The sequence below is a fragment of the Epinephelus lanceolatus genome, chromosome 2, assembly GCF_041903045.1.
Source record: "Epinephelus lanceolatus isolate andai-2023 chromosome 2, ASM4190304v1, whole genome shotgun sequence".
Classification (NCBI taxonomy): Eukaryota; Metazoa; Chordata; class Actinopteri; order Perciformes; family Serranidae; genus Epinephelus; species Epinephelus lanceolatus.
In genome coordinates this window covers 268176-280943 of record NC_135735.1, presented here as the reverse complement: position 1 = coordinate 280943, position 12768 = coordinate 268176, and the positions used below count along the sequence as shown (strand labels likewise).

The following is a 12768-nucleotide window of genomic DNA, read 5'->3' as shown; positions in this document are numbered from 1 at the left end:
GTGTAAAGAGTGTGCAGAGTGTGCAGAGTATAAAGAGTGTGCATACTGTACAGAGTGTGCAGAGTGTAAAAAGTGTGCAGAGTGTGCAGAGTGTAAAGAGTGTGCAGACTGTACAGAGTGTGCAGAGTGTAAAGAGTGTGCAGAGTGTGCAGAGTGTGAAGAGTGTGCAGACTGTACAGAGTGTGCAGAGTGTGCAGAGTGTGCAGAGTGTAAAGAGTGTAAAGAGTGTGCAGAGTGTGCAGAGTGTAAAGAGTGTGCATACTGTACAGAGTGTGCAGAGTGTAAAAAGTGTGCAGAGTGTGCAGAGTGTAAAGAGTGTGCAGAGTGTGCAGAGTGTAAAGAGTGTGCAGAGTGTAAAGAGTGTGCATACTGTACAGAGTGTGCAGAGTGTAAAGAGTGTGCATACTGTACAGAGTGTGCAGAGTGTGCAGAGTGTAAAGAGTGTGCAGAGTGTGCAGAGTGTGCAGAGTGTAAAGAGTGTGCATACTGTACAGAGTGTGCAGAGTGTACAGAGTGTAAAGAGTGTGCAGAGTGTACAGAGTGTACAGTGTACAGAGTGTAAAGAGTGTGCAGAGTGTGCAGAGTGTACAGAGTGTACAGATTGTAAAGAATGTACAGAGTGTGCAGAGTGTGCAGACTGTACAGAGTGTGCAGAGTGTATAGAGTGTAAAGAGTGCACAGAGTGTGCAGAGTGTACAGAGTGTACAGACTGTAAAGACTGTACAGTGTGCAGAGTGTGCAGAGTGTGCAGACTGTACAGAGTGTGCAGAGTATACAGAGTGTAAAGAGTGTGCAGAGTGTGCAGAGTGTACAGAGTGTGCAGAGTGTACAGAGTGTGCAGAGTGTGCAGAGTGTAAAGAGTGTGCAGACTGTACAGAGTGTACAGAGTGTGCAGAGTGTAAAGAGTGTACAGAGTGTGCAGAGTGTGCAGACTGTACAGAGTGTGCAGAGTGTACAGAGTGTGCAGAGTGTGCAGACTGTACAGAGTGTACAGAGTGTAAAGAGTGTGCAGACTGTACAGAATGTACAGAGTGTAAAGAGTGTGCAGAGGTCTGCAGGTGGAACGAGACTGATAACTGTGTGAAAATGTTTCTATCTGTGTCTGTTTTCAAAAAGAGTCTGCAGCAGCAGTAACTACAAATATGTTAAAGCATGAACACTTTAAACAGCCGGTGACTTCTGAACCAGTTACACTCAGATCTGTTTATGCTGTGCTGCCATGTGTTTCTATTTTTATTATCTCACCTGTGAAACCAGAGTTCAGACTGATGGAATAAATGTGTTGGGACCATTTAGTCATTAGCATCAGGTTAGTTTAGTCTCCAGGTGTTTGCTCGGTCTCAGGAGTTCTGAAGGTTATAAATGTCACTGTATGTTACCTGCACTTTCTTTCCTTAAATGTCGACGACGTGTTCATAAACACAGTTTGAAATATAATGTGCCTCATGTCTGGTCCCTGATCTCAAACTTTCGACAGCTCATCAGAGTGTCCCGTCTCACATCTCTCTTATTTCTTACGAACCGTTCATGAACTTCCCTTTTTATCTGTTTCTGTGAATAAATGTGTGAATTGATTTTACACATCAGAAATATTAACAGACGTGTGTGTAGATGACGGGACGTGATGGGACACGACTGTAGACTCTCTGACAAATGATTAATTCCAATGAAACCTTCAGATTATTGATACAGAAAATTATAGCTGCTGATGTGTTATTGATCTATCAGGATAGAAATTCAGTCTTTCACCAGCTGCAGAGTCATCGACTCATTTATTCATCAATAATTATAATATGTTCACATCTATGTTAACTCTCTGCAGCTGCTCATCTGACAAAACAAGACAATTATTGATTATTGATCACCTTGTGCTATGACTACATGTTTCATGGTTCACTGATGATTTGTTAATCAGAGGATTCATTGATTACTGAACAGAATCATCTTTAATGAAAACAGTCGTTAGATACAAACATGGAAACATGAGGTGACGTCAGGTCACAAGTTTTGGTTATTCATGTCATCATGTTGTTATAAACAAGAAAAAGCCAGCAACACTCGGTGTCCTTCGTTACAAACTTTTAATACCTCACTGGTACAGGCGATCAAACACACAGACCGGTTTGGACAAGTGTCTTTCTCAGTGTGTGAAATGATAGAAAACAGGGTGAGAAATGCAAAAATAACATGCATTCCCAATCTCACAGCTGCATGGCATTAGACAATCACCAGAGCACCAAGCAGAATCCTGATAATCATAGAAAATCATCTCATAGAAAAGAAAAAAGAAAAAAGTACAAAACATGTATCAGTAGGTATTAAATAGACCAATATCGAGAAAACATATCTACAATATAAAGTGCCTAAGAATAATAAATATTTACTGAGTACACCCAAAAAAATATAAATATATACAAAATACTGCCTGTCAGCAAATGGTACAGTAAAAATATATATAAAGTGCCACAGGTCAATTATATTATTTATATATATTATAATCATATTATTATTATGATGAGGGGCGGCTGTGGCTCAGAGGTAGAGCGGGTCGTCCACCAATCAAAAGATCAGCGGTTCAATCCCGGCTCCTCCAGGCTGCATGTCGAAGTACCCTTGAGCAAGATACTGAACCCCAAATTGCTCCGGATGGCTGTTCCATGTGTGAGTGTGTTAAAAAACTGAGTAGCAGGTGGGACCTTGTATGGTAGCCTCGGCCACCAGTGTATGAATGTGTGTGTGAATGGGTGAACGTGACTTGTAGTGTAAAAAGCGCTTTGAGTGGCCACTAGATGACTAGAAAGGCGCTATACAAATGCAGGTCCATTTACCATGTTCTACTGCTTTGACCTGTGGCACTTTATATATATTTTTACTGTACCATTTGCTGCCAGGCAGTATTTTGTATATGTTTATATTTTTTTGGGTGTACTCAGTAAATATTTATTACTCTTAGGCACTTTATATTGTAGATATGTTTTCTCGATATTGGTCTATTTAATACCTACTGATACATGTTTTGTACTTTTTTCTTTTTTCTCTTCTATGAGATGATTTTCTATGATTATCAGGATTCTGCTTGGTGCTCTGGTGATTGTCTAATGCCATGCAGCTGTGAGATTGGGAATGCAGGTTATTTTTGCATTTCTCACCCTGTTTTCTATCATTTCACACACTGAGGAAGACACTTGTCCAAACCGGTCTGTGTGTTTGATCGCCTGTACCAGTGAGGTACCTATTAAAAGTTTGTAACGAAGGACACCGAGTGTTGCTGGCTTTTTCTTGTTTATACTGTTGCTCTGTGGCCGAGCAGCACCTCCAGACTTGTTTCTTCTTTTCTGAGAGTGCGTGTTGTCTTTCTTCACTGACATCATGTTGTTGTTCCCTGACGTTTCACCGCCGTCACGTGATGACAGAGAAAATAAACAGTCACTTCCTCCATCAGCTGACCGATCGACCCTCTCCTTCGCTCACCGTTTGTAATCAACACACAGACAGCACTAATCGATCGAACACAGCAGTCGATCCCAGAGAGAGTCGATCCGTGACTGTTGCTCATCAGAACCGGAAATCAGGTGAAGACAGACGGTGACCCGACAGCAGGGTCCGACCCAGAGCTCTCAGACATGGTCTTCGAGTCTCTTGTTAGCGACCTGCTCAACAGGTTCATCGGAGACTACGTGGAGAACCTGGACAAGTCCCAGCTGAAGATCGGGATCTGGGGAGGTGAGCTCAGCGGCTAACTTTAGCTAGTAGCTACCGCGGTGACAGTGACGGGACCAGAGTCCGTTCAGAAATATCGTAATTTAAGACTCCTTCCTGTGTAAACTGATGTCAGCAGGTCTGATAACATGTGTGTTTACATCATGTTAAACACTAGGTTCTGTGTGTCACATCGGCGCAAACACAACACACTGATCAGTTTGTGTTCCGGGTTTATTCACCTGCTGTCCCCGCCATGTCTCCTCCAAACACAGTGAGAGTGGAGGCATGACGGTGAGCTTTGGTTCATTAGAGCAGGTGTCGGTGTTTCTGACCCATATCAGTGTGTCACACCGTCCACACACTAAACAGGGTTAATGAAACACACACACACACACACACACACACACACACACAAACACTATGTGTTTCCTGTAAAGCCCTCGTGATTTTTGTCATTATGAGATAATGAGAGTAACACACACACACACACTAACACACTACAAACACTCTCACAGACACTCATGGTACCATGGAAACAAACATTATAACATGAATGACTCAGCGTTTCCCCTGCCATCATAACAGGAGCATCACAACAGAAGTCCTCTAAGGTTACCGTTCCCACAGAACAGCTCTATACTTTATGTTATTGATTTTATCTGCACCACGCCACCTCATCTGCTCTACATGGGCGCCTTTACAATTCTCCTCTGCTCTCACGCATGGTGGAGTTCCACTCCGATGTGCGCGCACACACACACACACACACACACACACTCTAACAAATGCACACACACACACACACACACACACACACACACACTCACACATGCACACACACACACACACACACACTCACAAATGCACACACACACACACACACACACACACACACACACTCTCACAAATGCACACACACACACACACACACACACACACACACTCTAACAAATGCACACACACACACACACACACACACACACACACTCTCACAAATGCACACACACACACACACACACACACACTCTCACAAATGCACACACACACACACACACACACACACTCTAACAAATGCACACACACACACACACACTCTAACAAATGCACACACACACACACACACACACACTCTAACAAATGCACACACACACACACACACACACACTCTAACAAATGCACACACACACACACACACACACAAAAAACAAAAACGTTTTTTTAACAGGTGGTGAAGATGAAGAAGAAGAAATGTTCCATGTTTAGTTCAATGTACAGTGAAAATAATTGTTCAGCTGTTATATTGACAGCTGTCATTAAAAGAAACACATCACACCTTTAAGTGTTTGTGTCGGTATCCGTCCTCTGAACCTCTGACCTCTGACCTCTGACATGAGATCAGCTGACAGCAGCTGAATCTTGTTTCATATAAAGTCTTGGCATGTTGTTGGTGTGATGACATCACTGGAGCTTCCTCATACCTGTTGACCTGTCACACCTGTCAGGTGGAGACAATCATACCTGAGACACAGAAAGCTGACAGACAGGCTCGACCAATCAGCTGACAGCTATAAATAATCTCAGAGTGTTCGGACCAGTTTGACCAGTACGGGAGGGACTGATCAGGATCTATGACACTGGTTATTATTCATCGATCGATCACTGATCAATAGCTCCGCTGGTTATTGTAGATGTGATTGGCTGGTCAGTGTCAGCTGGAGGACAAACAGGAAGTTGTTTACAGTTGTGTGTTCTGTGTCTCTGCAGGAAATGTTGTTCTGGAGAACCTGAGAGTGAAGGAGAACGCTCTGGTAAGTCTGAGGCCCCGCCCCCTCCCTCTGATGTCATCCCACAGAGTGTTTCTGATAGGTCAGAATCAGAACATGTCAGAGTCCAGAGAGACGTCTTTAACGTCTGTTTTGTGTAGTTCAGTTTACGCTCTGTTGCCATGGCGTTAGGTTTGGTCCCTCATCACTTCCTGTCAGCTGAGAATCATTCCAAGAGGAAGTACAGAAGGACCAATGAGAATGGTTCTGTTAACGACAGGATGTTTAGATCAATAAGACTCTGATCAGTAATCAATAATCTGTGTTTGTGTTTCAGAGTGAGTTTGATGTTCCGTTCAAAGTGAAGGCCGGACAGATCGGTGAGTTCTGTCAGTGTGATGTCAGAACACAGAATGATGATGTAACAGCTGCTGTCTGTGGACTTCCTGTTTGTGTCTGTAGGACAAATATCTAACCTGATGATGTAACGGCTGCTGTCTGTGGACTTCCTGTTTGTGTTTTTAGGAAAGCTGACGTTGAAGATTCCGTGGAAGAATCTCTATAACGATGCGGTCGTCGCCACGTTGGACGGTCTGTACCTACTGGTCGTCCCTGGAGCCAGTGAGTGATGTTTGATCCTTCCTGTTTGTCCCTGGTGTCCTCAGAGACAGTCTGTCCTGTCACCAGAGCTCCATCACCAGATCAGCCAATCACAGCTCAGACAGGAGAGTGGACACATGTCCGCCACACGTGGACACAACTGTCCATCTACTCATTGTCCACCGTTAATTCTGGTCTAGGGACAGCAGACATCCTCCTAAGGTTTCTCAGGTCTGGTCGGTTCTATGGTTCTCCTCTGGGTTCTAGATGTTCCTTTGAAGAACCTTTTGGAGGCCAACTGAACATCCTCCGCCTTTATCAGCCTCAGCAGCTGTCCATCCTCTGTCTCTGTCCATCCTCTGTCTCTGTTCTTCCTCTGTCTATCCTCTGTCTCTGTCCATCCTCTGTCTATGTCCGTCCTCTGTCTCTGTTCTTCCTCTGTCTCTGTTCTTCCTCTGTCTATGTTCTTCCTCTGTCTATCCTCTGTCTCTGTCCATCCTCTGTCTATGTCCGTCCTCTGTCTCTGTTCTTCCTCTGTCTATGTTCTTCCTCTGTCTATCCTCTGTCTCTGTCCATCCTCTGTCTATGTCCGTCCTCTGTCTCTGTTCTTCCTCTGTCTATGTTCTTCCTCTGTCTATGTTCTTCCTCTGTCTCTGTTCTTCCTCTGTCTATGTCCGTCCTCTGTCTCTGTTCTTCCTCTGTCTCTGTTCTTCCTCTGTCTATGTTCTTCCTCTGTCTATCCTCTGTCTCTGTCCATCCTCTGTCTCTGTCCGTCCTCTGTCTATGTTCTTCCTCTGTCTCTGTTCTTCCTCTGTTTATGTCCGTCCACTGTCTATGTCCGTCCACTGTCTCTGTTCTTCCTCTGTCTCTGTCCGTCCTCTGTCTATGTTCTTCCTCTGTCCCTGTCCATCCTCTGTCTCTGTCCATCCTCTGTCTCTGTTCTTCCTCTGTCTATGTCCGTCCTCTGTCTCTGTTCGTCCTCTGTCTATGTCCGTCCTCTGTCTCTGTTCTTCCTCTGTCTATGTCCATCCTCTGTCTTTGTTTGTCCTCTGTCTATGTCCGTCCTCTGTCTCTGTTCGTCCTCTGTCTCTGTTCGTCCTCTGTCTCTGTTCTTCCTCTGTCTATGTCCGTCCTCTGTCTCTGTCCTTCCTCTGTCTATGTCCGTCCTCTGTCTGTGTTTGTCCTCTGACTCTGTTCGTCCTCTGTCTCTGACCGTCCTCTGTCTATGTCCGTCCTCTGTCTGTGTTTGTCCTCTGACTCTGTTCGTCCTCTGTCTCTGACCGTCCTCTGTCTCTGTTCGTCCTCTGTCTGTGTTCTTCCTCTGTCTATGTTCTTCCTCTGTCTATGTCCATCCTCTGTCTCTGTTCTTCCTTTGTCTATGTCCGTCCTCTGTCTGTGTTTGTCCTCTGTCTGTGTTTGTCCTCTGACTCTGTTCGTCCTCTGTCTGTGTTTGTCCTCTGTCTGTGTTTGTCCTCTGACTCTGTTCATCCTCTGTCTCTGACCGTCCTCTGTCTATGTCCGTCCTCTGTCTGTGTTTGTCCTCTGACTCTGTTCGTCCTCTGTCTCTGACCGTCCTGTCTCTGTTCGTCCTCTGTCTGTGTTCTTCCTCTGTCTATGTCCGTCCTCTGTCTCTGTTCTTCCTCTGTCTATGTCCGTCCTCTGTCTGTTTTCTTCCTCTGTCTATGTTCTTCCTCTGTCTATGTCCATCCTCTGTCTCTGTTCTTCCTTTGTCTATGTCCGTCCTCTGTCTGTGTTTGTCCTCTGACTCTGTCCGTCCTCTGTCTCTGTTCGTCCTCTGTCTCTGTCTGTCACTACTGCTGAGGAGACATGACGGACACCGTCTGTCCTCTTACTGTAACTGTTTGGACATGGTCCACTCAGACGCTGTGTCCCCAGACATCCCAGAGATGGGACATAAAGACCTTTTGGACAGAGTGACCTCACACCTGTCCGACTCCTTTCACCCAGAACACCTGCAGGGAAAGAGGGCGGAGCCTCTGTCAGAGCTGCTCCACCCACGGCCCCATCAGTCCCTTTATATACTGCACAACAACAACAACAACAACAACAATAGCTGTTTGTTTCTCCCGTTGTACTGTGGAAGCGAGCTAAAGACGACCGAGGCCACTCTATTGTCTGACGGTACGACAGCAGGTTGTTCTCTGAGCGCCGCTCTCTAACACTGTTACCATGGCAACGGTGATGTCATCCATGTTGGTGGTGCACGGTGTGAACAGGACGTGGCTCTGACGCCCAGAAGTTCAGAGCACTTTGTTTGCTGATCAGTTTCACTGAAGTGAATACTGACTCTGACTCCTCCCCCTCCCACACCAGCTCCACCTCCTCTGTCACCAGGTGATGTTACCTGACCTCCACACCCACTCTCACACCTGGTGAACACATGAGCTGTGAGGAGGTCTGCAGATGGAGGTCCAGCCGCCAGGCGCTGAGTCAGCTCCCTTATCTTCTTTTGAGGCTGCTTGTGTGAGCGCCGCTGCTCAGTCTCGCCTGTTGTTCCTCCGTGATGCGTTTCAACAGAGACAGACAGTAAAGATGGTGTTTCTATGATCATGATGACATCACACTGCCTTTAACCACAGTTCAGATTTAAACAATACAAATATTTATTTTTAACTCAACACTTTCTGTTTGTGTTTCAAAATAAAAGCCTTCTGACAGCATCTCTGTGGACAGAAGAACTTTGTTTGTTATCACAAGGCTTTTATTCTGAAACACTCACAGTACTGTGACGATGACGTTAAGGTGTCAGTGGGCGGAGTCAGTGGGCGGAGTCATAAGTGTTACAGCAGTGAAGCTGCTCTAATGTTTACTGTGATGTAAACACTGACAGAGTATATTTACTCATCTACTAGGGCATTAACAGAAAAGCTGATTTGTCGACGTCAGTGGCACAAGTCGACACCCCCCAGGAGGAGTCGACAAGTCGTGTGTATTTTCCCTCTCTCTCTCTCTCTCTCTCTCTCTCTCTCTCTCTCTCTCTCTCTCTGTGTGCTTGTGTACGGAATGCAATCGCTACCTCTGATTGGCTTACACTAATACTTAAGCGGAGCAGACTCCGCGAGGAATGTCTGCACTCATTTGGGCTTTCATAGTTGAGCGCACTTCTGCGTTGTAGTTTCCTGTAAAAATGTCCGTGAAAAATCCCTGCGATGTGAAAAATACATGCCGAGCAGTCACTGGTGCGCGGAGCGGAGTCTGCCCGGTTGTAAAATCTGAGCTTTGCGTGCACAGGGCTTGCGGACGTCTGCCTTGAGTCCGCGCAGACCTCTGCATAGTTAGCGTTCCACGTATGTTCCGCCCGAGTATGTTTGGGCTTGACAGACACACATCACATGTGTGGAGATACTTCACTTTCCTCCGCTGTGTCAGTGAGATGATGTCATCAAATGACTTGTCGACTCAACTTCGACTTTATTGACAGATAAGTCGACCTGAAAAAAATCAAAGTCGTTAATGCCCTATCATCTACGTTCAAGACCTGTAACTATAACTAACTGTAACTGTAACTGTAACTAGTCAAGTCAAGTCAAAGTTTATTTATAAAGCACGTTTAAAAAAACAACCTCAGTTGACCAAAGTGCTGTACAGTTACTAAGATACAATATAAATAATCAAGCACAAATATAGTAATAAATAAAACAGTAATAAGAAATCAATTTAGAACAAAGTTAGAATAAAATAGAAAGTAAGAAAGAAAGAGCCGAGAATACTCGCCTAGCATGGATTGAACGGTACTTCCAGGAGCAGCTGGTTTGACGAACTAAGTGCCCTGGTAGTACTGTGAGGCTGAACAAGCTCTGATAAATAAAATGGTACCAAACCATTTAAACATTTAAAAACAATTAAAGGAGCTATATGTAAGAAATCTAAAGCAAATAGTCGTAAAATCCTCCTAATATGTCACAGAGACTAAGGAATAATGTTCATATAACATACTGATCTCACCGACAACAATAGTACGGCCAGAATATTTGCATCTAAAAATCATGTTTATGTTTTGAATTTGTGTTTTGGCCTGTTGCGCCACCCTCCACCGTCTACCAGTCACGCAGTCAGTAGAGTCTCAGCATCAGTTACAGTTACGACTTAGCTACAGCAGCACGGCAAGCAGCATTAGCAGTGTCCCAGCATGTGCAGCCAGCTTCTCCTCAGCTGTATCCCGGCAGCAGCGTTAGCAGCAAGCCGGACTTGCTCGAACGGTCCGCTGGAAAATCCCAAAGGTAGGATGTATATTAAAAAAAGGAGAGGGCCCAAAATGGAACCCTGAGGCACCCCACAGCTCAGGGGGGAAGTGGCCGAAGAATACTGGCCCAGCTGGACAGAAAAGCTTCTATCTGAGAGGTAGGATTGAACTTCAGAGCAGTACCCCTAATGCTCACACAAGTATTTAAGCGTGACAGGAGAATATTGTGATCGACTGTATCAAAAGCAGCTGTCAGATCCAGAAGGACCAGAACAGCAGAGTTACTAGTGTCAACTGTTAAAAGAAAGTCATTTAAAATTCTTAAAAGCGCCGTTTCTGTGCTATGGCGTAGCTTAAAACCAGACTGAAACTTCTCAGAAATGCCATTTAGATCAGTAAACTAACTGTATCCAGTAACTGTAATTGTACCTTTACAGAGAATCTCTCCTTTCTTTAAAGGGACAGTGTGAAACATTTTCAGTTGTTTATTGGCAAAAATCGATGTCTGCATTCATAAACATGTCATCATTGGTGTATCATTACCTCCACCAATAATCTGACTTATTCTCCTAAAAGGGGAATTTCAGATTTGTTCATACATTGTATGGGTAAGTCGTCTGGGAGGTTCCTTAACGTTTCACCATCTTGAGAATACATCCGCCAGCAAGGGACATATAGCACTATCAGAGAAAAGCCCCGCCTTCGGCGTTTTTGTTGAGGGCCAGCGCTGCGTGACTGAGAAGCCGAAGGAGAGGAGCAAGAGGAGCAAGAGGTGCTTCGCTACTACCCCGGCACTACTGCAGCATAACACAGTTCCACTCTTTGAGCATAATGCAGGATCATGCACATGCAGCATCACGGGAGACGGAATCCTCGTCGCCAAGAAAGCGCAAAAGGGAATCAAAAAGGCAATGTGACCGGTGAATTCAAAAAACGAGGGTCAACATCGGGGTAGCCTTTCCCAGGTGGAGAGAGCTGCTGAAGGAGAAAGGTAATGCGGCGCAGTGATGCGAGGAGAGGGATGAGGTGTGTGAGGTTGAGCCACTTGTCAGTTGTCAAAAGACAAGATGTGATTGGTTTGTTTGGATTTACATCCGCCCCAACAGTCCTATGCTGTAAACACACCCAGCATGGTGAGGAGGGGGTTTGTCAACTGGTGTGGCGTGTGTCTGTGTAGCAACCCTGAATGAATTCACCCTTTGCACATATGTCACATGATCACGTGACAGTGCCATGACGGACGGCGGAAGTAATGATGGACGTAAACAGACCGTAACAGATGAGTGGGAAAATTCAGAAGAGAGAAGTGATTTCGATTGAAATTAGCATTTTTTTTGTAACATTTAACACCGTTTTGACCTTATAAATGGCTACTACAAGTCAAAAAGATGTTGTGCAGTTGTCGGTTGAGGTGGGTCACCTTGTAGGTACTGACAAAGAGCAGTATTTGGAGAAACTAGCGTTAGCAGAGTTACATACCGACCCGTACCTTCTTCCTCCCCAATGTATTCACGGATCTAACCAAGTTGTCTAGTCTGCCCGACTTCAGTCCACATGATCTGTACCACTATGTTGTAAACAGAGTATCCCTATACACAGGTGCAGATCTAAAAGCTTACAAAAGTCTGGATGCTCACCAGTTTTTTTGTTGCTGGTTGGGTTACCGGTATGCGGTGCTATGCTCACAGTGGGGGGAAGTACCTCACAATGGCAAAGGTAAACTTTCATCGGTCATCATGTTATCTACATTTCATAACACGTATATTTTTAAAGGCCTGTGAACGTGTACATGCGTCCTAGACTTGCATGAACGTCTTGAAAAGGAACCCCCTTTTTCTGGTTGGGCCTACAGGTCTAAAGAGATTCACGACTCGCTGCAAATCTGGGAGTATTTTGAGGGCTGCCAGTCCTTTCGATTGATTGCAGCTACCCATCTTCTCTGGGCATCAAGAGGTATATGATAAAAAGCTAAATTAGCTTTATAACCTTTCCTGTTTGCACAGCCCACCGCACAGCACAAAATCACCATATTTACCATCACGAGAGAAGGAAAAATAACGAACTACGATGTCTAGTTTGAGATTTGCCGGCTTGCCGTCCAGTTTTTGCTCTGTACTTCTGCAGTCCATCATGGCGCTCGTCATTGACGCACGCAGAGCGTGACGTCAGACACAAAGGGTGAATACTCCATGAAGTATCAGATGACATGGTTTCATCAATGTTATCATAGCTTTTTGGTACACAGCGGCTGCCGTAGTTGCAATACATGTTTGAAACAGTGAGGCGCTAGAGTGCGCTATCTGTTTGAATGCAATATATGATTTCAACGTTAGATGGGAGAAATTCCTACACAGTGTGGCTTTAAGGTCTTTTTAAAGAGGAAACTTTGACACAAACTTCCATTTAAAGACAAAGTTTCAGTAATAAAACGTTTGTCTAACAGTAACTTCCTGTTTCCTGTCGCATCAGTTGTAACCATGGTTACAGCAGCAACACTGT

The 12768-nt window shown here is 44.9% G+C and overlaps 1 protein-coding gene across 8 annotated transcripts in view; it reads left to right on the top strand.

The window, feature by feature from the left end:
• The first annotated feature begins 3516 nt into the window (after positions 1-3516).
• vps13c (vacuolar protein sorting 13 homolog C) overlaps positions 3517-12768 on the top strand; it is a 126343-nt gene continuing 117091 nt past the window's right edge. For 7 of the 8 annotated variants that reach the window (XM_078172938.1, XM_078172930.1, XM_078172936.1 and 4 more), the window contains exons 1-4: positions 3517-3723; positions 5467-5510; positions 5803-5845; positions 5991-6086. In XM_078172938.1, the coding sequence (XP_078029064.1) occupies positions 3624-3723; positions 5467-5510; positions 5803-5845; positions 5991-6086 (283 nt within the window). In that variant the 5' untranslated portion in view covers positions 3517-3623. The remainder of the gene's footprint in view (positions 3724-5466; positions 5511-5802; positions 5846-5990; positions 6087-12768) is intronic. The other variant, XM_078172942.1, reaches the window with a different exon arrangement.